The sequence below is a fragment of the Limanda limanda genome, chromosome 2, assembly GCF_963576545.1.
Source record: "Limanda limanda chromosome 2, fLimLim1.1, whole genome shotgun sequence".
Taxonomy (NCBI): Eukaryota; Metazoa; Chordata; class Actinopteri; order Pleuronectiformes; family Pleuronectidae; genus Limanda; species Limanda limanda.
In genome coordinates, this window is record NC_083637.1 from 21,145,710 (window position 1) to 21,173,091 (window position 27,382).

At 41.1% G+C, this 27,382-nt stretch overlaps 1 protein-coding gene across 2 annotated transcripts; it reads left to right on the forward strand.

Moving 5' to 3' along the window:
* Positions 1–9,696: 9,696 nt before the first annotated feature.
* Positions 9,697–26,986, forward strand: gne (glucosamine (UDP-N-acetyl)-2-epimerase/N-acetylmannosamine kinase). 2 transcript variants are annotated; one of them, XM_061084013.1, is made up of 14 exons: positions 9,697–9,849; positions 18,429–18,485; positions 18,694–18,842; positions 19,008–19,254; positions 20,804–21,011; positions 21,104–21,256; positions 21,372–21,584; positions 21,832–21,919; positions 22,834–23,044; positions 23,289–23,418; positions 24,037–24,258; positions 24,708–24,890; positions 25,369–25,485; positions 25,739–26,986. In XM_061084013.1, the coding sequence occupies exons 2-14, from the start codon at positions 18,447–18,449 to the stop codon at positions 25,972–25,974; spliced, it is 2,196 nt and encodes a 731-aa protein (XP_060939996.1). In that variant the 5' UTR covers positions 9,697–9,849; positions 18,429–18,446; the 3' UTR covers positions 25,975–26,986. The 2 variants fall into 2 exon arrangements, with proteins under 2 accessions (XP_060939996.1, XP_060939988.1); XM_061084005.1 differs by lacking the exon at positions 9,697–9,849 and adding an exon at positions 14,468–14,585.
* The last annotated feature ends 396 nt before the right edge of the window (positions 26,987–27,382 follow it).

The window sequence follows — 27,382 nt, forward strand, 5'->3', positions numbered from 1 at the left end:
CTGACTTGAACGGCTGACTGACTTGTTGACGGACTGCATCAGGGATTTAAACCATTTATATTGTTTCCTAACAACCACCGGTGATGCTGTCATTCAGGTCCATTCACAGTAGTGAGATATAATCCTAAACTACATTCTTTATTAATTTAATTACAACAATATACCCAGTTGCTGGGGCTACATTATCAATGTGGTCAAGGGACAAGGCCCTGTATTAATAACCATTCGTGTGGAAAACAAGATTGTAGTATTTTACAAGAGTGCTAATTGAAAAGGAAAGTGTCAATTTCATGACCGTGTTTCTAGTTCTACAGCATCTCATTTGTAACATCTCAATCAATTATCTTGTTTGTGTCTCCCTTATTATTTAAAAAAGGGAACTTTGCACAGTCACCGGTCCCTTAATAGGCGACCCATTGGGAACAAAGCATCGGAAAATATATGTTTTGTTTCCTGTTCTTCATTTAAATCTTGTAGTTAAAAAAGTATATTCTCCTCCAGAGAAGTGAATGTGCTCTATGTGGTCATTTATTTTCATTTAGATGCATTTACACCCGGAAATTCTTTGCAATAATGGAGGATATGTTTATATCTAGACAGGTGTACTAAATCAAGACCAATTTCTGCACTATTACATTTAGTTGTTTTTTTTTAGCTCCTGCAGCCTTCAAAATGAGTTGAACCATATGTTTCATTTGGAGTTTCATTTTTCACGTTTACTGTGAATAACATTTCTCCTTACTAAAAGGCATGTGGATTGTGTTCACTGTACTTGTGTGCTGACGTTTTTTGTGCAGTTCTATTGATTGCATTGCCTGCAGAACGACTCGTTAATTACACATGTAAATCCCCAATATTGGAGTTTCTAGGATTTCACTCAACCGTGACACCGGCATTCGCCATATTGTGGTGTCAAGAGATCATTCACTCCCCGAGGTCCAACAGCATGGCGAAGGAGCCATGAAGGAAGCAGCTCAGTGTGACAACTGGAAACCCTCCAGTGTGAGGAGACGACACTCACTTGTGGGTAACAAAGATAAAGAACGACATGAAAGAGTGTAAAAGTGTGAGGTTCCTGCATGAGCTTAACAGAATTTCCTCTCTTGCCCTTGGTAAGTGGGACAAAAAGGGAAAGGAAAGGGTGCAGCTTCGTGGCCCAAGTCCCAGCATGGCTACAGTGCAGAAGGTGTTCGAGGACATTAACCACTGTGCCGTCTGTCGAGGAATAAACAGGGCTGGACCTCTCGGGTTGCGTATACTCCCTTTGCCCTGGTGGCTGCTCGGTCCACATCTTTGAACTGCAGGGTGTGAGCAGTGCACATCCCCAGAACTGTACCTGTATCTTCCCCTGTACCTGTCTGAAATAGGAATTAAATACTGCAGGAGGCTGGGCCCCCCACTCTCCCATACAAAAACATTTGGAAAGCATCCAGAGTGGAGCGCATCGTGCCCTAGAAAGCTAGTGCAGTAGAACTGTCACGGAGCAATGCAGTGAGGAGGGGAACGTGACCGTTAGACGGTGGGAGCCGGATTCACACACCACCCACCACACAAGCAAAATATGAGCATGAAAGGTATTGCAGTGGACAGCCAGAGCAGAGGGTTACATTTCCTCTGAGCAGATTTATGACACAGTTGAATAAAAGCTGTAATAACGCAGCTGGGACCATCCTGCCATGGTAACCCTCAGGGGGGGTCAGGAAAAGCTGCTGTGACCAGAATTTATAACTAGATCTGTCTGAAAGGATAAAGAATTACATATTAAGATCTCGACCAGTGTATTCACTTGTTTTACTGAATATAAGTCTAAACTACGGGGGCTGAGACGTCTCACACAGGCACAATGCAAAAAGTAACAACACAACTGCTTTGTGGTGTTGTGTCTCCTGCATATGTGTTATGGATTTTGCAGCTGTGTTCTCCATTAATACACCTGTGTAAACGTCCCTGTACTAAACACTGTCACAGAGACTGTGTTATACTATTCACTGGACACCATAAAACGTGGAGACAGAGAAGAATTGATGATTGCACATCAGTCGATGGATTGATCCGGCAGCTCATCAGCTTTGAGCAGCTCTAATTACAACATCTGCGGTTGTGTCCCAAATTTAAAATGGCAGCGTGGTCAAAGAGCAGTGAGTGTGAGCTATCTCACAGACTGCTGTGAATGCTTACATTAGCTTCTTGTGACAAAGCGATACTGCCCTCACACAGCCACCCACCAGGAGAATCTGAAGGAAGCACAAAGACTTGGATCAGGAACAAAGTGTCCAGTTTGCCGGAGGAGACAAACTCCAGTGGAGACAGTTTCAGAGCAACTCGGACAGGTTGTGTCTGCCTGAAAGTAGAATATTGTAGAATATACTGCATTGAAATACTTAACACAAACAGACGGACAGATCAAGATTGTCTGTACTTTAATTATAAAAGCAACATTTTGTATAGTAAATGATGAAAAAGACCAACAGAAATGTTAACAAGGTTTGTTCAGAGTAAAAACTGCCCAACCAAAGAGAAGAAGTGGTTTTCTCTTCATTCTGTCGAGTAGCAGAAGGAAATGGGATTTTACCTTTTCAGCCTAAATCCAATTGTGTCATGGCTTCACAAGGGACACATATCAGACAGGACTTCAAAATGAGGACCTGTGTTAGAAGCACACTAAAGTGTCCAAGCAGCTATTGTTTGAACTGAAGTCAGAGGAGAGAAACTGGATTGACTGCAGAGATGAACAGAAGGAGAAGAAGAAGAGCCAACACGGCGAGTGATGCGTGAGATGCATGTATGAGAGACCCCCCCCCCACCACCAGCCCCACACTCCTGCTCTTAGAGCGTTAACTTTGTGTGTGTGTGCATCTTTGCACATATGAATATGTTTGTGTGTTTGTCCACTCCCTTGAGCACTGGGGTGTGAGTGTGTGTTTGTTGGATGCTCAGTGGAGTCGTCCTAATTAATAGCCAAAAGAGTTTGGCTGAAAGCAGAGTTCCTTAAATTAGAAAACCCTCTGTCGTCAAACTTGGCAGGGTGAAGTAGTTACATTAGCACCCATGTTCCTCAGAGTTATAACAATAGTATGTTAAATATCTTTGCAAAATGTGTACGTGTGTTAGTGTATGTGTGTTAGTGAATGTGTGTGTGTGTTTGTGCACATTTTTGTTACCTCTTTGGGACCTTTTCTCCAGCATAAACATTGACCTTGTCAGGACTAGTAGAACTCATGGGGACCAGAGCCTGATCCTAATGAGGTGGAAGTTCCTGGTTAAGGTTAGAGGTTAAAACAGTGAATTGTGGTCAGGTTGAGGTTAGGGTTAGGCATGGAATTGTCATGATTAATGTTAGGGGACAACATGTTCAAAGGGTTGAATAGACGCAGGCAGAGATATATATTTGATCCTGTTTTATATAGAGACCCCTGGAATTAGGGTAAGTAGACAAGGCAGGCGGTTAGGATGTAGAATTTAAAAAGAGTAAATGAAAATCAGGTTAGGGTGTCCCTAATGAATGGTTGTCAATGCAGAGCCCAAATAAGGATCGGTAAACATATACTCACACACTCCATCCAGCTCACAATGATAGAGATGCACTGACACAGTTTTACAGCATGTCTGGCTCACGTTCAAATAGAGAGGGTGTTTGTGTGTGTGTGTGTGTGTGTGTGTGTGTGTGTGTGTGTGTGTGTGTGTGTGTGTGTGTGTGTGTGTGTGTGTGTGTGTGTGTGTGTGTGTGTGTGTGTGTGTGTACCAAATACGAAAATGGAGACCATGGCTTCGGAGTCTGGTATATGTGTAATTCTTGCCTTTGATTTGGGGGAGCTACAAAAGAAAAATTGTGCAAATGTGGAATATGTTACACAGCAGGGTGGCCAACAATTTATTAACAATTTACATGAATGAAAAAAAACTACAGAGTCTATTTGTTACTTCGAGTTATATTACTTTAGCTCTCAAGAGACATTTGAGGTGTGGTGCAGCATCCTACTGTCTTTTTTTGGTGATAAAACATTTTCTATACATGTGAAAGAAAAGGAAACGGTGAGATTTGAAATGCAGGGTTTTTACTTCTAGGCTAATGGAGTTTGATGGCAGATGGTAAAAGATGGTGGTTGAATGGTCACATGGAAAATATATATAATATATAATACTTTCATGTTTTAACTATGACACACACACACACACACACACACACACACACACACGCACTATTGCTGAGAAATACAAAACATGCCACCCACAGTCTCTCTCTGTCTCTCTCCTTTGAAACTCTGTAAAATGACTCCCTTCTTCCATAAGACCATGAATCAGTGTTTATTGATTATGTTTTCTGTCTTGTCCCTGACACACACATACACACACAAACTGCTGATGGGGTGAGCTTCCCAGTGCAGTGGAGCTTCGTGAATACATTATACAGTATGTACACTCAGAGGGGCCATGCATATTTGATGGCTATAAAAAGGTGAGGCTGGGGGAGAGTTCTGAAGGCTCTGCTCGTTCTCTAAGTACACCCTTCATATTCACACAAAACTATGCAGCGCTATTTAGAATAGCACATGGATTTTGATTTAAAAGCACATAATGAGGACATTTCAGGTAAGAAAATGTATATGTTTATGAACAAGGACAACAAAGACAGTGGCTGGGCTGTCATCGTTTTGCTCTTAATCAAAGTTTCACCCTCAAATAGTGAAATCAGTGTGTGAGCCATAGTGTCTGGTGTAAAGCTACCCGGTGAAAGAAAAAGCATTTCCCCTCCGTCTGAATGACTGTCTTTGCTCCGGCAGAAAACGCCCATGCAGCCTCGCCCTGTTTTACATGTGACTTTGCAGATATGATGTGTGTCCTTGAAAGAGACCTTGGCTGGCATTGCAGTCATGATGATTGCAGAGAAAACCGGCTCGCTGGTTATGCTGCTGCCCCTCAGTGGACAATATAGAAAAGTGCACCCGAATGCAGAAGATTGCATCATGGGAGTTGAAAGTCACACGTATGAAGGTAGAGCAATCATATAATTTAAATGGTTGTTATACCTACTGAAGTTAAAAACACGTGTTATGGGATATAAAGCATGTTTTTAACTTCAGTGAATGAGGAACTGATGGAAACTAATTTTTATAATAAGTCTAAAAATGGATTGTGTGATGGAGAAGTGAAACAGTTTGTCAGTATTAGAAACTCACAACCATGGTGTGACTTTTACAATATGTGTTCTTTATATAACTCAAAGGAAACCTTGCCAAAATTATTCCTTAAAACGGCACATCTTCCAAACCAGGAAACAGGTCAATCTTTTTTTGAAAAATATTTCCTCAAAGTAGCAAACTGACTCCCACAAGGGGTTGGGCAGCTCGCAGGAACAAAAGATACGTGTTCTTTTGCAGCTTTAACCTTCCCCTGCAGGTTCATTTAAATTTCTTCTGTAATCTAAACTGACTCAAATGATGTGATGTCAGAGGTTTGAGGTATTCACCTCTCACAATGCCTGATGGTGATGGAGACCATAATATAATATAATGGAAGAATAGCAGAGCCCTGTCCCATCATTTGGCAACGTGGCGTCGCTCCAGTGAACAAAGCCATCAGTGGTATCGAAGGAATTGGTGCAAAGTGATAGCGCCTCCTCGTGTTTATCTCAGTGAATAAGAAGCTGGAGAAGAAACAAAGTCACAAATACTCTTTAAAAAACACACACTCCCTCCACTTCATTATCTCCTTATCAGTGATGCAGCAGGATTGTTTTTGGGGGAAAAGTGGTGGCCAGAGAAAGAGAAAGGGGCAGTACATTAAAAGGAAGTCAGATAAAGCGGTGCGGAGCAGTAACAGTTGATAATCTGTGTCTGGATGGGATTTTCTCTATCTACTGTGTTTCTTTGCAGATGTTCTTCTGTTGCTCGGCGTCAGATGGGGGGGAAATCCTGCAAGTTATCACACAGCTCTAACCGCAGTAATAAGCTGATCTCTGAGTGAGAAGAAAATTATTTACCCTGTTGCAACATTCAGGTGTGTGTGTGTCTGTGTGTGTGTGTGTGTTGGTTGTGGAGGGAGCTTAAGAATGAGGAAGAAAGAGGCCTTGCAGGTACAGAGGGGGAGGGTGAGGTTGGTTGCTGTGACCTGCTTGAGTTTTTATGAATTTTCCCCCTCATTTTTTTTCAAATCTTTGTCTACACAACCATTATTTTACAAAATGTCTCCGTCCAGACAAGAACAAAAAAACACGACAGAGGCTCCAGTAAGAATGCCGGTCCAGTAGCTGGCATTAAAGTCTCCATCAGCGATCCGTCTACCAGAGAAAAACATTGTGAACATGCTCAGTGAGTTTATCGGATGAGCTTGATATTGTGCATGCTTGAAATAAACTGTGACGTCATCATTGTTTCCCTCAGGCTCTGATTTACATGAACACATGGAAACATGGAAACCAATTATTCTAATCTGCAAACTGTCTGCATTTGTGAGGACAGGGCCTTAATCTGTGCATTAGCACCACGCCTACTTACCTATTAGCTGCACATTAGGTTTTTCATGCATCTTATTCTTGCTAAGTTAGAGCATATTACTCAGATTTTTGAATCGTTTTGGAATTTTTATTGTTGACTTTTAGGGCCTTTTGGCTTCCTCTCTTTGGAAACTGAGGCAATGCATCTGGCAAACTCATTACCCTTGTTTTAATATCTATTACTTCAAGGCACAGTGTTTATCTGTACTTTCTCAGGACTTGTGTTTTGGATTCATCTTTTTCATCTTCAATCTAGTTCTGATCATTATTCAACCCTTAGAAATCTTAATTTCACCATAACCCCTCTAAGACACATAAGAGCTGTAAAAATTGAAGTGTGACCATGTGACCGTCATAAATTGTAGACCGAATGTGTGTGTGTGTGTGTGTGTGTGTGTGTGCTTGTCACACATTTCCTGTGTTTTTTCTGATTTTAGCAGCAAGCTGATTTGTAAACGAAATTGTAATCTGTGAAATAGTCAAAAATCCACAGGTACACATTGACTTTAAAATCCTCAGGTTGAAAATGATGATATATTTCATAGATGAATATAGCATCACATTTACATTTGGATTATTTTTGTGTTTTCAGCATTTCTTGCAGTGATAAGATTTGGATTAGACAGCCAAATAAGCGGCTTCCATACAGGGACATCGGACCAGGTGCAGTAAGGCCCATATTCTGTGCAGCCAAACCCTTTGGATGCATTTTTTTCTGTTAGTGCATCAAAATGCATCAGTTCCTTTGGTCTGCTGTGAAACTGACTGCTGTGGACGTAGGAGGAAGAGAGGGCCATGCTTCCACTCTCATATCTTACAGGGTACAGTTTCAGAGGGAGAAGTTTGCAGTTTCACATTTGCACAGTAGAACACTGGATTAACGTGGTAAAATAAGCCAATAAAGGACAGCACAACACAATTCATCTGAGAACTAGATTACACCAACAAACAAGGTATAAATGTAATGTCCAGGTAAGAAAAGGTAATGAGTATTAATAGGGTAATACTCCCAATCTATTTATCTTCACAGCCCACAGGAATGCTGTAACTCAAATACGTATTTGTTTTAATCAATATTTAGAAGGTTATATTTTATACAAGAAAACAGCATGTTATTTAAAGCTCGTCAGAAAAGCCTTCGTCTGTAAATTGTCCATTGACAGATGGTGTGTCTTTGAATTTCACATCAAAATAAATAGACAGGATAGTACCAGGTGTGTTGTTGTGTACAAAAGGATGTGCAGTGTCTGAACATGTCAGCACAGACAGCAGCCAGTCCTGCACTGCAACGTCCCTGTTAAAACCCCACTGCACTGCCCCAGACAGAGAGTATCCCACATGTCTGCACACGCACACACGCACACACTCGCACACACACACACACACACACACACACACACACACAGTAATAAATAGCTGTGTTTGTCTGATAGATCAGGGCTGAATGGAAGGAGGAAAGGAGAGGGGGGGAGATAAAGTAAGTGCATTTCAGTCTCTGTGCACGTCCTACTGCGTCACAACCACACACACACACCTTCTCCCTCTCTTTCTCTCTTTCTTACTCCATTTCACACTCAACCTCAGTCGTCAACTCCTCTAAATAAAACTTATTTTTCCCTATTCATTCTTAACTTTCCTTTTTTTGTTTTCTGTCCTCGGGCAAAATCCCCTCCTCCACCCAGCTCTCAGGACTCCTCCAAACCACAATGACGCTGTCAGTTCTTATGCAACCCCAGCCCTGGATGTGGGGGGAAATAGCCCTGCAATGCAGTGCAGTTATAAAATAGCAGCAGGAATTATGGGGGCTGCAGCTGAGACGAGAACACTGCCACTTCCTGCACCGTTGTGTGTGGTTACACTGGAGCTGCTTAAAAATATCCACTGCTTCATCCTTAATGCACATGTTTATATGTGGAGTTCATACCCAAAAGGAAGAATAGGTGTTTTATAATATTTCTCTTCAAGGTCAGATCAGTGCAATCTCATTGCAGGACTGTTTTCAGACCCAGTACATCTCTATATGTTCTCACCATACACCAGTAATAGTTAATTTCTTTAAATATATTTTTTTAATATAGTATGATCTTTTAAAAAACACAATATTTTTAACTTACAGTAAAATCCTTGCTGATTGGTTCTACACTCCACTAGGCTACCCACAGCGCCATCCAGTGGAATGGCGTTGAATTTCTCCAATTCAGTTATCGTGTTCTCTTGCATAAACATCTAATAATTTAAATCGAGAGCTTCACGTTTTACATCTTTAAACATTGCTCAACGTTACATAGTTATTTACACATGTGTCCTGCACAGATGTGTAAATATGCTGATGTGGGTTGATCTCCTCCCTCTCCTCTTGGATGACATCAACTACATCACATCGCTGTGCACATTTCTGTGCACTGCGTTGATGTTTCCTCGAGTAGTTCACCATAAAGTTTGTAAGATAAGGCAACACCGCTTCCGTCCAGGGTTTAAGAAAATAAGAGCTCAATAGACAGGGTTTGCTCTCTCAGTGCTGCTAAATTTGGATCATTCTTTTTGTGAGAACATTTTTTCCTCACACTAGCAAACTGACTGGCATTATTAGTTAGTTATTATTAGTCCCGCTCCAACACCAAACTCCTGCACGGGTTTGTGCAGCTCGCAGGAACCAGACATACTTGTTTTTTTGCAGCTGTAACCTTCCCCTGAGGGATCAAGTTTCTTCTCTAAACTAAATGATGTGATGTCAGAGGTTTGGGGTAGAGCTGTGTTCTGGATTATTTTCATTTTTATTGATCTATCTTTAATCTAGTTCTGATCATTATTCAACCTTTAGAAATCTTAATTTCACCAAAACACCCCAAGGACACATAAAAGCTGTAAAATGTGAAGCTTCCTCTTTTGGGAACCTGGGGCAATCCAACTTGCAAGCTTTTTATCCTCTTTTTAATCTCTAATGCTTTAAGGCACAGTGTTTATGAACAATTTCTCAGGACTGTGAATAAGAAGCTAGAGAAGAAACAAAGTCAGAAATACTCCTTTAAAGAAAAGCTTCTTATGGGCAGTTGTTTTCACTTAACCACAGACACGGGTAGGGGAATGATATTTGTGCAGATCTAGTGGAAGTAAATGTGGTTTCGCAAGGGGAGTGCCTTGGCGGACACTCAACTGAGAGCCTTTGCCTTGTTTGGTTTTATTGTGAAGGTCCAGAGCAGGCCCATCCGGTGCAGTTGCCCTGGTTCTTGACGGTGTCGGTTCCGCTTGAGCGCTCGGATGATCCGTGCTCTGTGTTAACCAGTGAGGAGCCGGAGAGCAAGAGACGAGACACCGATGGTTCCAGCTCGCATCGCGTTGTCCCGGGCTAACTCAAGGTGAGTTTGAATCCGTGCTAACAGCCTGAAGTGTTAACAACCCCAAGGGGCTTGACTTGGGGCTGACTCGGCTGTGAGGGGGCTTCACCGGCTAATGTTAGCTAACTTTGACTCCTTCCACCCACTGTGTGTGTGTGAGACAGAGGGAAACGTGTCCCTATGTCTGACTGTACAGTTGTGTGTTTATGTGTGTTTGTGTGTGTGCGTGTGTTGGTTTAATTCCCTGACCCGCTTGTAACGGGACAGGCGGCTCCTAGCATAACACTGTAAACCAGAGCTTTGTTTAACATGCTCATGTTAGCTCAGATAGCCCCTCGATGGGACACAAGCAACTTAAACACCAACTTTTCTTTTTTAAACACACACACATCCGGCTGATGCTTACTTCACGGGGTTGTCTCCTAAACCGCTTCAACTTGAATTCAAACGTATTTGCCAAATTAGCAAGATGCTCACGTGTTGTGGCAACTTTTAATAACAAGCAGGCACTCTCAGTTGAAAACACAGTGGGTTCCTGGAGGTAAAGCTAGCTGACTCTCCAACTGTCAGACAGTGTGATAAGGGCACTTTGTTTAATGTTTCAACGTTAGCTAGTCCTCACACAGTTTAATGCAAACCTTTTATTTTGGCATGTTTAGCACGAACCAGCAGCTCTTGTGTTCACCACATAAACCAGTGGAAACAGCTGGTTTGAATGGGCTGTGCCGATCAGACTCCGCTGTACCAGGTGGTTCCTTACTGTGAACTATTAAGATGGACCAAATGTCTACTTCCTCACAAACGTCATCTGATGACATTGATCGTTACGTGGCACATCCTCGCGTCTCTCTGTAAGGTGTCTCCTGTTTATGACGCTGCAACCCACTTCCTTCATAAGATGAATCTAACTGATTTTAGTCCTGATTACTCTACTCCAGAGATCGTATTTAACTTAATAACAAGGACGTTTAGAACAAGGAAAATTTAAAATGTCGTTTCAGAGAGCTAACTATTGTTGTCCCTTTGCTAACTAATATAAACAGTCTTTCTTTCCTTTAATGTTACAACGTTATCTGATCATCACATTGTTTGATTAAAACTTTTTTTATATTTGGCATCTCTGGCATCACCCATGCAGCACCTACTCCTGTGTTTAACCCATGTGACTGTTATAACAGATCATATGAATGTGCTGTGATGAGCAAACACTTACGCTGCCTGGTTCAACCAGCCCACATCATCATCATTCCCAGTGAATCCAGTATACTCCATTGTATAATTCCTCACCTGGTAGGGCCTTCTGTACAAATATTTAGATATGCAACCTGTCTGCGTCCTTATGAACGTCATGAGCAATTACGTGACACATATCTCACTGTAAGCTGTTGATTTAATGATCCTCCATTGTTATATCAAAACCACAGCTTCATTAAACAGACATTAGTCCAGCACTTAATTTGATCAAATACTGTGTCAAATTGAAAAGTTGTCAGTCGCTGCAGACATTTTGCAGAGTATGTCCTTCCTGCCCCCCTTGTAAAAACTGGATATTGTCTGAGTGAGCCAATGTAAGAATACAGTAGGAAAATTCACAGTGGGGCGAGTGGGCGTGTTGATGTTTTTAACATGTGACAGACACAAGACTGAAAAAAACCAAATGTATAAAAATATCTCAGGACGGACAAAAGAAGTTCCAAGCCTTTGTTGTAAAGTGTCTGGGCTTTGCAATCTCCTTCTGCGTTCTTCATATGGGAAAAGCAAACTGTTCATGTTTGAAAGGAGCTCAAGAGATTTGTCCTAGACAACCTGACAGGGCTGGATGTGCGTAGTAAAGTTACATACCAGAAAAATATTGTTAAGATCTGACAGCTGGAAAGATGGAATTCAGTTTCCTGACGTAAATAGGGACACTGAGTCCATCTCACAGTTTATTTTAAGATACCCGTATCGACAGCGGTAGCGTCAGTAGGAGAAATAAAGAAAAAGGCTAATTTGGGTTGTTGTTCCTTATAACTTGGTTCGGAGAACTTTAAACTTGCATCTCAGACGTTGGTAAACAGGTAATTCAACTTTGTGTTCTGTGTTGCCTCCCGAAGGTTGACGATTCAAGTCCTCTCAGTCAACAGAGGCAAGCGTTTGTCGATTTCCTTTTTGGTCCTTTGGGCAGCATTTAGTTGAAGAAGAAGTTGCAGAGTGAGTGCTCCTCTTTGTCATTCCTCTCTGTGCTAATATCATTCCAGTACAGTTTCGATAAAGCATTACTTGCTCATTTAGTCGGTCATAGCACAGGTATGATTTATACTGTAGGATTCATTTAATGGTAATTCTGTGGAGAAACATGTAGAGCGAACAGTTTCACAGCCCATCACTATGTTTGCTCTTTTGATGATTGACCCAGAGCTTGGTTTGGTTTTATGTGGTATTATCTTTGTCAGTTGTGAACCACGATGTCACAACTGTGTCAACAATGAGGGTAGTTTACTCAGTCCATGTTCCATGCTGGTGCACACTGCCATTCCCCCCATATCACACACAAGCTTTCAGAACGGGTGCTAAAAATCCCTTTTTAGGCCTATAAGGTTTGTGTTACATTACAGTTTGTCTGGCTATTACAGACCGAGGCATCTCCACTGTCCCTTTTTAGTTAGTGTATAGGGCTGCGACAAGTGAAACTTGTATTCTCAGCAGAAGGCGACTCCACTAGTTACAACAATAAGTTACCCTCTGTCAAAGATTATAAGAAAATGACCTGACTTCTAACTTGATTTGTAACATCAGTTAACATTTTCATATGGAGGTTAAGGCCTAAATCATTAATTTCAGGTCTTTTCAATAGAGCATGATGTTTATTATTAAGTTATGGTCCCATTTGGTTTGAAATAGATGACCAAGTATGGTATGCATGTGTGCTTACTTCAGGTTAAAAAAAAGACGATGGTAGTGGACACTGCCAAACTTGAGGCTTCAAAAACCCTTTAACCTTACCAATGGAGGACGTCACGTTGGGTTTCCACTTTGCTCAAACTAAGGCTTTTTTATTTTTGATAAATCTGACACTGAATCAACTGATCACAGTTTCTATGGGGAGATTTTCAGACAAACAGACCAAAACCCACAAATTTATTGTCGTAAAGGTTAAATAAAACCCAATTGTCAATCGGTTCTTCAGTGTATTAAATTGTTTCTGCTCCAGTTTGAATGATCAGATAGTTTGACTTTTTACCCTGAGGCTATCAACAAGTTTCCACCATGAGTTCACCTGTATTTCCATTCCAGTATGTAAACAACTTGAATTTGCAATTCAAATGCAGAGAGCATACAGATAAAATGTGTCTGTACCTAAAGACCAACAAGGCCACTCTTGAGGGACCCCATGGTCATTACAATGACCAAAGTACTTCCAGCTTTTCTTCAGAGGGACTCACCCAGCTTCTGCCCTCGGGGCAGCACTCAAGGATCATTACTGTTTAGCACAACTGTTCCAGAGGAGGCAGCACGAAGAATTCCCCTTCAGACATGCAAACAGCGTTCATGTTTTCAAGGCCTTCAAGCCTGAATTCCTTTTGTAGTCTACATTTTTATACCTGCCCCTTTTCCCTACTGAGTTCAAGCATCACTTACAAGGGACAGTTAAGAATAGCAGCACCACAGTTTCAACACCGAAAGTAATTAACAGACAAACACACAGATAAATAACATTGAAACTTGATCATAAACATTTGCAAACAGACAGTGTTTTACAAGAGATTAAATACTTGTTCAATGTAGCTAGGTTTTGAAGCTGAATATCAATCTGTAAATTATTATGTGAATCAGGTGCCCAAAGGGTAGATAAGGTTGCCTGGAATGGTTTAAAAAAAAATACACAATACAACAAAGTTACCTTGAACTCTTCAGATAAATGTGGGACAGCAGAAGCCATAAGGTCGCTGAACTCGTTGATTAAACAGAAGAAACCAGTTGAAGTGATTGAAGGAACATTCCGTTGAATGAGACGTGGTTGATGCAATAGGCTGCACCGTGTTTGTTCAGATTCAGTGGAACAAAGATTTTCTGACTGATAATGGGAAGCATGACTATAGGACATTGCGTCATCTGACACATTGAATAGAGACACCGTTGTCATGCTATGAATGTGGTCAGGTTGACCTTGTGTTGCTGTAGCATTCCTAGATTTTATCTGCAGGTTCTGCTTATTCTTACGCTTTATAGTGTGTAAACCTTGATGATAAACATGATAAAAATCTGGTTTGATTTCATTCTTGTGTGAAAGGAACCTTCTGTTTCCTTTACCATTCAACCTTTTGTTGAGGGTAGAGGTAAAAGCAAGGATTGCAACAGAGAATTCTGATGAAATATTTCATCTGAAGCATATTGTTTCTGTCATTTGTCTTCCCGGTGATAGAAGCAGTCACAGATATATATGGGCTGTATATGATGATGAATACTGCTGCATGTTTGGCAGGATGTTGTTTCTTCCATCCGTTCAGCTCACCGTGTCTTTAAGCCAAGCGGACCCTCCCGAATCTAGCGCAGCTCCTCCCCCATTGTACGTCTGTGTCACCCACACACCCTCTTCCTCCCTCCCTTCCTTCTGTGCTGCTTGATGGCTCGTACATGGCCTCCTTTTGTTGACTAATGCGGCAGGGCAAAAGAGAGGCATTTAAAAAGGAAAGGGGATTTGAAAAAAGAGTAAAGGGAATCTGCAGACGCGTGGGATGGAAAATCATCCGGGATATTTGTGCACCAACCCTCATGTGAGTCAAATGGCCTTTTTTCTCTCTTCCATCTCTCATATTCTCTGTCTTCATCCTCCGTTTCTTTCAGAGTATCTCGTATTACCCCTCTTTTCATTCTCTATATTCAGTATGTCTGCCTCTATTGCAGTGTCATCCCTGCCTTTGCTTTATGCACGCGTACCTACCCCCATACCATAATGCCGGCCGCTGATGCTGTCTTGTGATGCTTGAGTGGAAGCCACGGTGTGCTGAATGAGATGCAGGCTAAAGCATAGGACTTAGTCCAAGATAGGAGTTATTTGTGAGTGTAAGCTGAAACATGAATGATAAAGAAAGGCAGAAAAAAACTAGTGTTAATGTTGCTTCTATCATGTTGAACTGATATGATGGATATTTACTGGTTAAGCTACATATTTCTACGGTCTTGCACTCTACATTCATAGTAGGATTGAACTTTAATATGACATGGTTTAAATATTGTTCTGATCTTCCTTTATAACTCATTTCTAAATATTTAAGAAACGAATAAGACAACTAAAATGTGACATAAAAATCTAAAACTGAACAGTGGCACTTCCTCAGAGGAAAAAATAGAGGTAAACATCAGCCCTTACAGTGAATGAAATGAATATCCTTATAGATGTATCAATGGAAATGTTTTGGAAGCAGAGGGAAGATTTTATTAAGCTCAACACAACATTCAGAATCGCTATCACAGTATTAAATACCGTAATATTTTTTACATAAAGAGTTTTGAGCCGCCTTAAACCCCACTTTTGGGTTAAAACAATCCACAAGCTTTCCGCTCCATGGAATCAATTAAAATTAATTAAATTGGAGAGGCATGCCACGCCCACGGAATGATAGCTAGGCTAAGTACATTCTGCATATGTCCCCTTTTTTTTTTTACAGTTTTTCTCGTTTATCGTTTCAAATTTTAAATAAGTAATGTATTTCATCTTATAACAATGAAAGACGTCTTAAACAGTGGCTCTGTTCTGTTGAAAGATTTGTCTGACTGCTTGTCAATGTCAGCATCATCTCTTGATGGAGAAACAATGCCGTCCCTTTATAAACTTTAAAAATATATTTTAAAATGAAACAACTTACAGTAAGCAGCTGTGCCTGTACGCTAAGTATTATTCTCTCTGTTTCCGAGAGAATACAATGTCTGATAGGATCTCTTAACACAAGAGTGTCCTGCTTACGTGCCCTGAGAGTGGGATCCTTGCCTATAACAATATTTGATCAACCAAGACATCAGAGACACAGCACAGCTGAAGACACAGTATTCAACTGTGTTGATAATTGTCTTTAGAACAGTCAGAAGTTAATTAGTTCCTATTTGCAACCTGTTGCAATGAAGACACACAGTTGTTTTCATAACAACGTGGATGTGTGAAAGTAAAATGTACTTTAATGTGAATTTGATGTCATCTTTACCTTGGAGTGTATGAAGGCTTTACTGCACTAATGTGGTGCTTTTTTGAAGCGGGTACAAATAAGAATTCTGAATTACATCATGGATGAAACTCTAAGCATTATGACCGTGTGGCAGCTTTCTCTGTGCAGCTGAAGTCACATGATGTAGCACAGGCCTTTACAATATGTTTGTTGCTCCTCTCTGATACAGAGACTCCTTTATTTGGGGTTTCTGTCTTTCTAAGTATACTTAGGCCCATAATGTTAGATTGTGCTCCTCTGCTTGGGTGGCTCAGTTTGACACGTTACAGCAGAACAAAGTGTCCATAAACAGCAGGTATTGATTCTACCTTTACTATTCATTCCACTCACACTAGTCTACCAGAAAATGAAAACATCATGGAAATTAATATTTGTACCTCAGTGGGTTCCCTGTTATTTCTCCTGAACTTTATGTTGGTTCATTCTCATGTCACTGAACTCTCCGTTTGGCTTCAATTCCCAGAAGTGCAGAGGAGTGAAACTGAGCTCAGTCAGTAACTCAATCAAACCCCAGAGTTTTTTTTGTTGGAATTCCAACAGTCAATCCACTCAGGAATTTGAGGTCCCTGTGGTTTACCATACAGCCTTGCATAAGTATAAGTAGTTGACTTTCAATACTTTACTAGGCAAGTGCAACTGTCATAAGCAGAGGGGAGCATGTATGCATGTTTCACTGAGAACTTGAACACTACAGTTTAAAATAGCTGGATGAGCCATACAAGGTATATGAATGATGCTTTGTGCAGTATCACTATCAGCTATAGTTGTGAATCTAAAGTGAACACATCCACAACAGAGTCTGACACAGTTAGTTAAACCCATAGACATAAGTACATTAATGTTGTGGGGAGAGCAGTTTGTCTGCATAAAAATAACAGTTACAATATAACTCTGTCATCCTACACTGTTTAGTTTTTATAGGCCATTATTATTATTATTATTATTATTAACAATAATAATTATGAAATAAAACAAAACATTTAATACTAGTTATTCTGTGTTATAGAGAGAATGATAGAAGGTTAGAGAAAGAGCAAGGCTGAGAGAGAGGTTGAAAGTGCCGCATACAGTTCTGCAATGAAGCAATGGTAGAAAAAGACTAAGCTCAAACTAACCTTATATGTTGTTTTTTTTTAAAGAAACCACTGTAACGGGACAAATGAGACTAAATCAACCCACAGTCTGTAGAGATAATTCTATCCACTCTGAACAGAGAGAAGATCCATCATGTGTAACATGTGCTTTAATGAGAAGTCAATATGTGTGAGACTGAAACTGTGCTGTTGCGGTTTTGTCGTGTATGTAAAATCACCAGCTAAAATCATAGGTGTGCTACAGATAAGTTTTGGACATGTTATTGTATTCAGCCCATGGGACAACAATAAGGGAAGGACAGTTCAATTCAAGTGGACCGACACAAATATGCAAAGCATGTGCAGGGAGCCACCTACTTGGTGATGGCTCCCTGCCATACCTTGTTTCTCATCAGCCAATGAGCCCACAGAAAGGCATTTCCCACAGATGATGAGCTGATGCCTGTGACATACATATAGCTATCCAAATAGTTCTCTTAGTATAAAGCAGTTCCACAGTTTAGTCTGACAGTTTTTGTCCACATGACAAAAAAAGTCAAATGGCCGAAGGAGAAGAATCAGAGCATGAGAGGTCATGTGAGCTCTCCACAAGGCTAAATGTTTACAAAAGTGTTGCGTTTCGGAAGATACTAAGAAATTGGTAGTTGATTCATATTTAGTTGGAAAAGAAAGACACATTTGTTGTCTTGTCTGTGGCATGGTGGGGCTGCACTGTTGCCTCATAGCCAATAGGTTCTTGGTTTGAATCCCAGATTGGCCGGGGTCTCTGTTGCATGTTATCGCTGTGTCTACGTAGTTGTTCTCCAGGTACTCCTGCTTCCTCCCACAGTCCATAGACATGCAGATTATGGTTAGGTTAACTGGAGACTCTCAATTAAATGTGAATGGTTTTTGAATGACCGGTCTAGGGTGCAACGTAAAATCTATCTACAAACACTGGCAAATGTACAACAATATCAATTCGTCCAGTTTCTGGTTATTAAACCAATCAATTAGTAAATAGTATTAAAGAATCCCTCCTCCCTACCAGTTTTATTCATGTGTCCAGAGCGTTGCCTTGCCATGCAAAGCGATGTTCTACAGCATGTTTCTCACCTCTGGAAAAAAAGTGTTGTTTATGAAAAAACAAAACATTTTTAGCGTAGTTTTGTTGTGTTTTCATGCTTCAGCATCTAAATATCTGGAAGGCACAAGTGAGTATGACCTATGGGTGTTTTTTTAGCTGTAAAATAATGGATCACATTTTGCTTTACCATCTGTTTACTGGATCAATCTCAGTCTTTCTTCTGTCTTTGTTTTGCAGGAGCTCTACTATCGGAGAATGCAGAGGGTGAGGGAGAAAATGAACGATCAGAATCAGGTATGTGAGGAAATGCATATAAAAAATATATAAAAAGGCTTTTTCTGTAGCTGATGTGTGGATGTGATCATTTTCCTGCAGAGTATTATTTTTTGTAAGAACTCTAGATGTGAAGTGGAGTGGACTTTTACGTGTAGTGGGTAGTAAATTTGAATCATATTAAATGGTCTCTGGATGCGCTTGTTGGTTTCACCTCTTTTGACTGTAGTTTAAGAGGAGGCTGAGAGTGTGTGTGGCAACATGCAACCGAGCAGACTACTCCAAGCTGGCCCCCATCATGTTTGGCATCAAATCACACTCTGAGGAGTTTGACCTGGAAGTCGTGGTGCTTGGTTCACATCTCATCGATGACTATGGGTAAGAACAACCATTACAACAGCTTCCTTTGAAAAAGCTTGTTGCCCATGTCCTAAAACAGTGACATGGTGTATGAAGAACAGTGCAACAGTTATTCTTTCAGGTTTACTTATCCAGGATTCATTTGTCACTCTGTCTTGTTTTTTCCTACTTTCCCCTACGCAGGAACACTTTTCGCATGATCGAGCAGGATGACTTTGACATCGGCTCCAAGCTCCACACCATCGTGAGAGGAGAGGATGAGGCAGCCATGGTGGAGAGCGTCGGGCTGGCACTGGTGAAACTCCCTGACGTCCTGCAGAGGCTGCGCCCTGACATCCTGATCATCCATGGTGACCGTTTCGATGCACTTGCCCTGGCGACTGCTGCAGCACTGATGAACATTAGAATACTTCACTTGGAGGGTGGAGAGGTGAGGAGGCGTCAGTGAGCAACAGAATAGATTACACCGCGTTCCACATTATTATGCAAATTGGATTTAAGGGTCATAAACATTCATTTTTTTAGTTTTTGAATTAAACTCATGGATGGTATTGTGTCTCAGGGCTATTTGGATGATTGAAATCAATCTCAGACACCTGTGATAATTAGTTTGCCAGGTGAGCCCAATCAAAGGAAAACTACTTAAGAAGGATGTTCCACATTATTAAGCAAGCTACATGTTTCAGGCAAAATGGGGAAGAAAAAGGATCTCTCCGCTGCTGAAAAGCAGCAAATAGTGCAATACCTTGGTCAAGGTATCACAACATTGAAAATTTCCAAAAGAATTGCGCTTGATCATCGGACGGTGAAGAAATTTGTCACTGATTCACAGCACAAGCGGGTTCGTTCAGACAAAGGCAAAAGGCAGTTCACATCCAAGCAGGTGCTCTGGGAGGCTATTATGGCATCCTGCAAAGACATTAAAGCAGAAACTATCAAAGAACTCACAAGTTCAATGCATGCAAGAATTGTGAAGGTGATATCAAAGAAGGGGTCCTATGTTGACATGTAACTTGACCTGTTAAGATGTTTTTGATTAAAACTTTTTTTGATTTCAGTAAATATGACCTTAATGCTGCAAATTCAACAAATTAAAATTTTTAGTCCTTTACAACCTATAAAATATCTTGAAACTCTGAAACTCAGAAAATCTGCATAATAATTTGGAACACTGGATTTTGAGTTTTTTATTTTTGAAAAAAATACTGTTATCATTGGGAGGTTTGTTCAATAAAATTTGAATTATACTCTAACAGTTGATGACTTGAAAATTATACTGACTGGATTTGCATTACTATTTAGGAAAATCTGAGCAAAGTGTAATCTGCATAATAATGTGGAACGCGGTGTAGATTAGACTAATGACGTACTGTGGCAGGACAAGGAAAGGCAGAGACGCAGGTACTGCTTACTGTTGTTTAATCAGTAGTCAGGAAGAAAAGGAACATGTTCCCCATACGGGAAGTATATATAGCTACAGACTTTACATTTCCCATCGACCCACTGGGTGAGAGGACACACCCATGAGTGCACGCCACACAGCCCCCCCCCGAACACCCAGAGGGAAAAATACAAAATGGGACAAAAGTCAGTACCTCTCAGGGGGTTTAACGAGGCGACCATAACGGCTACGCCGATCCCCGTCCGCAAACGCAGGGGTGAAACAAGCAGAAGGGACATCATTTACAACAGACACAGGATCAGGAGGCACAACTGGAGAAAACAACACAGGGGTCTTAGAAGGGGGGCGACCACGACGGGGAACCCAATGTGGCAGGACAAGGAAAGGCAGAGACGCAGGTACTGCTTACTGTTGTTTAATCAGTAGTCAGGAAGAAAAGGAACATGTTCCCCATACGGGAAGTATATATAGCTACAGACTTTACATTTCCCATCGACCCACTGGGTGAGAGGACACACCCATGAGTGCACGCCACAGTACGCTATATCTTAAAATGTGGTCTGGCTTCTTTTCGCAGGTTAGTGGTACGATTGATGACTCGATCCGCCACGCTATAAGTAAACTGGCTCATTACCACGCCTGCTGCACACCCCGGGCGGAGCAGTACCTCATCGCCATGTGTGAGGACCACTCTCGCATCTTGCTGGCTGGCTGCCCTTCCTATGATAAGCTGCTGTCAACTCATCACAAAGACGACTACATGGATATTATCAAGAGCTGGCTGGGTACGCAGGGATTCAGTCATTACACAGTAAGGTAGTGTTAAACTTTTGTGTGTGTGTCTTTGTATGTGATATGTGGTTTGCTCTTCTTGCAGGTGACAAGGTGCAGAGGCATGATTATGTGGTGGCTTTGCAGCACCCAGTCACCACAGACATCCAGCACTCCATAAAGATCTATGGACTAATGTTGGATGCCCTCATCTCCTTCAACAAGAAGACCCTCATCCTCTTCCCTAACATTGATGCCGGTTAGCTTCCCCTACTATCTGTCTCCTATCATCAGGATTATTGTATGATTTAATAAAATATTTGAATAGTTTCATTAAAATATGTCTCTTGATCTTCCCTTTCCTACGTCAACAGGCAGTAAGGAGATGGTGCGTGTGATGAGGAAAAAGGGCATCGAGCAGCACCCTAACTTCCGAGCGGTGAAGCACATTCCCTTTGAGCAGTTCATCCAGCTGGTGTGCAACGCCGGCTGCATGATCGGAAACAGCAGCTGCGGCGTGCGAGAGGCAGGGGCCTTCGGCACCCCCGTCATTAACCTGGGAACCAGGCAGACTGGCAGAGAGACAGGTGAGAAAGACAAAACCCAAGATTACATTTATTCCTTCTGTTAATTAAGCTTATCCTGGTGTTGTTACATAGCTTATTTCATCATCGGACACAAGTTAAGTTTTTTGATAAATAGTAAAGGATGATGGGCAGCTTGAAGACAAAGATACTGCTAAGGTGTCAAGATCAATTTCTTCATGTAAGCAACCCAAAGCGGGTATCATTCTGTTAATTCTAATGGCCTTTTTGTGACATTTCCCTCTGCCAGGTGAAAATGTTCTACATGTCAGGGATGCTGATACTCACAATAAGATCTTCCACGCTCTGGAGCTGCAGTTTGGGAAAAGATACCCCTGGTAAGACCAACTTCCTGCTTGTCTGTCTCACTAAGTCTCTGTCTTGGTCATTCAGTTTTTCTCTTGCAGCTCCTCTAAATATTGATTTTGATTTATTTTTTTTATTCAACCAGAGATTTTTCCTCTGGATATTATTTAGTTTGAATCACAACATTTTCCATGACATCCTTTAAAACCACTGAGGCCACACTGCGAATTGCTCCACAGGTTATACTGAAAGAAGATTCACAGGCGTGCCTCTTAGAGTTGGAAAAATGCAGTTGTTAAACTAACGCTACACAATAGAAGTTACCTGAATCGTATAGTGAACTCGTCCGGCAGGTCATTTTGGCGAGAATGTTATCCTTGTTTGAACAGTGGGTGAGGTGACAATATAAGTTCTCATCACTTGCACCTGATGTTATGTTTACACTGTAAAACTGGTTGTGTAATTAACTTGTTTTTATTGTATTGTAATTATATTGTTTTGGAGCTCATGTGGTAATTAGCAGGCTAATAGCTTGTGAATGGGAATCACTTGTGAATCACTTGCCACACACAAACACATAGAAACAAACACACACAAATCTACCACTAACTTTGCCGGGATTTCAAGCCTTTGTGTTTGGAATAATTGGATGTTTGGAAAATTGCTGCTTTTTCTCGAACCGGAAGATTTGGTAATTTAGTTACCGTGAGAACCGTCACCCACACTGTTTCTTACATGAGTGATATTATTGGATAGTATATAAATAATGCAGTGCGGGTGTAGCATCTCTGTTTGTGTGTTTTTAGTTGTTTCTGATTTCTGTTTGGATCACGTTTTCTTGATTCTGTGATGCTTTAGCTGACATAAACCTATATAACTGCTGTATATATCTGGTTACATAACCTTTCAGTGATGTCAACAAAAGTTTTTTTCTGTTTCCCGGCAGCTCTAAGATTTATGGCGATGGCAACGCCGTGCCTCGTATTCTCAAATTCCTGCGCACCATTGACCTGGACGAGCCCCTCCAGAAGACCTTCTGTTTCCCGCCGGTGAAAGACCCCATCTCCCAAGACATCGATCACATCCTGGAGACACAGAGCGCTCTTTCCGTTGACCTGGGAGGGACCAACCTCAGAGTGGCTATCATCTGCATGCAGGTTGGCTGCATAGAGACACACCAGTGTACTACATTAGTTCTGATGTAGCTGGATTTTTATTGTCCTTAAGTCTTTAACTTGAAGATATTAGTTTCACTTTGCTATTCATCTGTCATTTGATCGGTGTACCTTTTAAAAAATATTAATTGAGCGATAATTAGTCTTTGAATAAGTGATGCTTTCTTTTTATTTTGACTTTTTTCCTTGATGGTATGTCAAATTCACTCCTTCCCTCTCTGTCCAGGGTAAGATAGTCAAGAAGTACGCTCAGCCCAACCCAAAGACCTTTGAGGCCAGAATGCGTCTCTTATTAAAGATGTGCTCTGATGCCATGCGGGACGCCGTGAGCCTCAACTGCAGAATACTTGGTGTTGGTATGTTAACTCTCACTGGGGTTGGGCCGTTGTAAAAAATGTTCACCACAAGGTGTCGTACTTGACTTGGCAGACACTCCTTGAACGGAATATTACTGGAAGTGACACAGGGCGTCAATGAATGAGAGTGAAGCAGCTCCAGTCCACAATTTTACTCAATAAGAAGAGACGTGAGGGAAGTTGTTACTATTATGTTTTTATTACTCAAACAACACAAGGACCATTGAACTTGATCCACTTCAAATCTTCTTGTTATCTCTAAAAAAAACAAAAAACATTTACTTTCGTGAAGAGACACTTCCCCCACCTCCCTCTCATGAGGTATGATGTTGCCGGCCTTGGCTCAGCAGTTTATTGTTCTCTTAATACTGATGTAATACCATGATGACCCTGACATAAGCTTCCGTTTAATTTGTCAGAACTTGTTATCCTGAAAAATGTCAGTCTAGTCAGTTCACAAAGAATAAAACCTGTTTAAGCTCCTTCTCTGAAACCATAAATGCTCCAACTCAACACACACCGTTATGAAAACACTCCATAATGAAAGATCTTCTTGCAAAAAAATATTTTAAAGCTATCATCTCATTGTTTTGTTCAAATGTGTTTTCCACTTCTCAGGCGTGTCCACAGGTGGACGTGTAAACCCACAAGAAGGTGTGGTCTTGCACTCCACAAAGCTGGTCCCGGAATGGTCCTCTGTGAACCTGAGAACCCCCATCTCTGATGCCCTGCACCTCCCCGTCTGGGTCGACAACGACGGCAACTGCGCCGCGTTGGCCGAGAGGAAGTTCGGTCACGGCAAAGGAGTGGAGAACTTTGTGACCATCATCACAGGAACAGGTGAGGAGGCAGGAATTGATCTAGTTATGTTATTTATGGAAATCTCAGAGAGTGAGTAATTGAGTTCAGACTAACTGAAGTTACATCTCTAGTCAGCTCGACTAGTTGCAGTTTCAAAATGAAATGGCGCAAACAATTTACATTATCAAACCATTTTTCGCAAAGTTTTGGACAAACCTTAATTTCTTTCCATAGAAGAGATTTGACAGTGCTGCTATACAAGGGAGAGGTACACCTCTGTATCAGCTCTGTTGAGTGAGAGGCAAAACGCTGGAGCAGGAGTCTGTAATCAGAGGCAGAAGCTAATGTGCTCTGTAAAACACGATGTGCAAACCTGTCAAATTGTAAACCTGGGATGCTGTTTTGTACTAAGTTCTTTTTACAAACCAGATCTTCTACTTAACAGCACTGACAATGTGGGAAAGTAAATATCATGACTGTGTCTCTAGGTATTGGAGGAGGAATCATCCATAACAGTGAGCTGGTCCATGGCAGCTCCTTCTGCGCCGCAGAGCTGGGTCACATCATGGTTTCCTTAGAGGGCCCAGAGTGTTCATGTGGCAGCCGTGGATGCATTGAGGCCTACGCGTCGGGCCAGGCCCTGCAGAGAGAGGCCAAGAGGCTGCACGACGGTATGTGTTTGTCTTTTAGTGTTTTCGAACCCTCCAGGAATGTGCTGACACAGGAGAAATGTCACACCCTGAAAACGTTTAAGTCTTGTTAACCCTCCAATAACATGCATTTCCAAAATAGAGAGGCTTGTGCTTGTACGCCTGAATGTTTTTAAAGAGTTCAGACTCTCGCTTTGTGCTGAACTGCTTGAACTCAGACAGAGTAGATGATGACATTTGATAATGACAGTAGATAATGACATTTGTTTCTGCATCATATAATTAACATCATTATCAGTTTTGTGTTGCTAAAAATATCGTAGATTGTATTACTTAACTTTATTGAATTCCAGAAGAATGAAAACAACCAAGTAAAGTGGTTGAGGCAGATAAAGTAAATATAGTTTCTGACCACACATTTTCCAAAGGGCTTGACAGACAGGATCGTTCACATACTTGAGGCTTTGTAGCGTCTGACTTGAGTGTTGCTGTCTCTCAGAGGACCTGCTGAAGGTGGAGGGGATGGATATGAAACTTTCTGAGCCTATCACCGCTGCCCACCTCATCAGCGCAGCCAAACTGGGGAACTCAAAAGCCAACGCTGTCCTGAACAGGGGTAAGAGCACAAATCAGACACACAAACATGCACATACACACTCAATTTTGTTTAAAGAGATCAAAGTGCAAAATGTGTTTTATTTAACTGTTAGAGGGTTCAAACATAACCTTCCTTCTGCGCAGTCTGCAAACATAGCCTAGAGGTGTGTTTGACAGTGACTCACTGCATTCATAGTGGAGTGCAGTGAAGTCAATAATACTTAGGCTGGCGGCTATGAAATCTGCTTAAAACAATGTCCTCTCCTCTCCAGCCTGCACAGCTCTCGGCGTGGGCATTGTCAACATCCTCCACGTAGTGAACCCGTCACTGGTGATCCTGTCTGGCGTCTTGGCCTCTTACTACGAGATTCCTGTGCAGCACATCATCACTGAGAGAGCCCTCATCTCGGCCCAGGGCATCAAAGTTGTCACATCAGACTTGGAGGAACCTGCATTACTTGGAGCTGCCAGTATGGTGTTAGACTATGCAACTAGAAGAACATATTGAAGGAAATAGTCTTGATTTGCTGAGGACCGATACCAAAAACAGCAAAGCAAGACTGAAGGAAAGTAGTACCTGTTACGCCTATATATATCTATGTTGATATAGATATATATATAGGATACATTTTATAGTGAATGAAAATGTATCATTGTTAAGGAAAAATCTAATATTTTATATATTCTTATTTTGTATGTCCTAATTGTTCATAACCTGGATGAGTTGGTTGCTGTTTTACTTTTGTTTTCCACAAAAATGCATTTTGTCACGTCTGAGAGAATCACGCCATGACTAGGTCAAATGTTACTTCATGTGTGAGGTTGGTACACTGCATGTTGGAAAAACTTAAAAGAAAAAGTGCCCACTTTACTTGTAATGTGATTTCTCACAGAGAGGTCTGCTAAGAAATGGGAACGCTTGTTTCAGATGTGACCAAAACTATTGCTGAAACATGCCCATGTATCATCTGCTCTATTCTCTCTACAAGCTTTTCTCACTTTTCATCAAATCCTGTATGGAGTAATTATCTCTTTTTCAGATTAAAGAGTTACTGTCCAGCTACTATGTTACATTTCCATTTCCTGTCACTTTTTAAATAATTTAAAAAACAGAAGTGCTTTAAGAATGTTAGAACAGTCATTGGTCTAAGATGTAACAAATACATGGTCATTATAAAATCAGTATAAATGCTATGCTGGTTCATGTGAATGAAATGTTCAGGCAGCAAATGTTTTAGCTTTACCGCTGCTACACTGATATCTGAGTGAGAAACATTTGCCTGAATCAGGTCAATTTTCTTTTTGTTCTTTTACATTGAATAACCACAGACTTATGAAGATTTTAGCAGGTGTTCTTGATGCCTCTCTGAGATATATTGTATCTCTGATTATATGGTTTGCATGTGCCATTACAACCTGTAATGTACATGTCATGCTTTGTGACATTTTTAGGTACATTTCTATGTCATTTAATTGGGTTGTCCAGATCTAAATAAATATTTCAATATTGCTTAAGGTAATTTTTTAAGTCTGTGATGTTGTCATCTTTTGGGATTTTAGGATATTATGTAGCCTTGAGTTGTATGGAACATTTACAGCATTTAAACATCTGAACAAATAAGTGTCAATTGAGGTAAGATGAATGTAAAAGAAAGAGAAGAAAGCTGATAGAGGGATGATGTATTTCTGGGATTCAGGAGAGGAAAAACCTGCTGCTGTGCCAGATGTTGTTTTAGCTTTGTAACAGTGCGTGCAATATTTCTTAGTGCATAATGTAAAAAATCTGGATATTTGAAATTGACCAAAATAGCCAGTCACATATAATGCATGGGACTCCCTTTTACACCTGGATCTTCCACTCAAGTTAATGCACTGCTGTGCTTCAAAATCAGTCTGCCATACATCTGGACCAGGGG

Coding starts and splice junctions, on each gene's coding strand:
- gne (XM_061084005.1), top strand. CDS start 14,547: ATGGAAAATCATCCGGGATATTTGTGCACCAACCCTCAT. Junction 18,843..19,007: donor CATCTCATCGATGACTATGG/GTAAGAACAACC, acceptor TCCCCTACGCAG/GAACACTTTTCGCATGATCG. Junction 21,920..22,833: donor TTTGGGAAAAGATACCCCTG/GTAAGACCAACT, acceptor GTTTCCCGGCAG/CTCTAAGATTTATGGCGATG.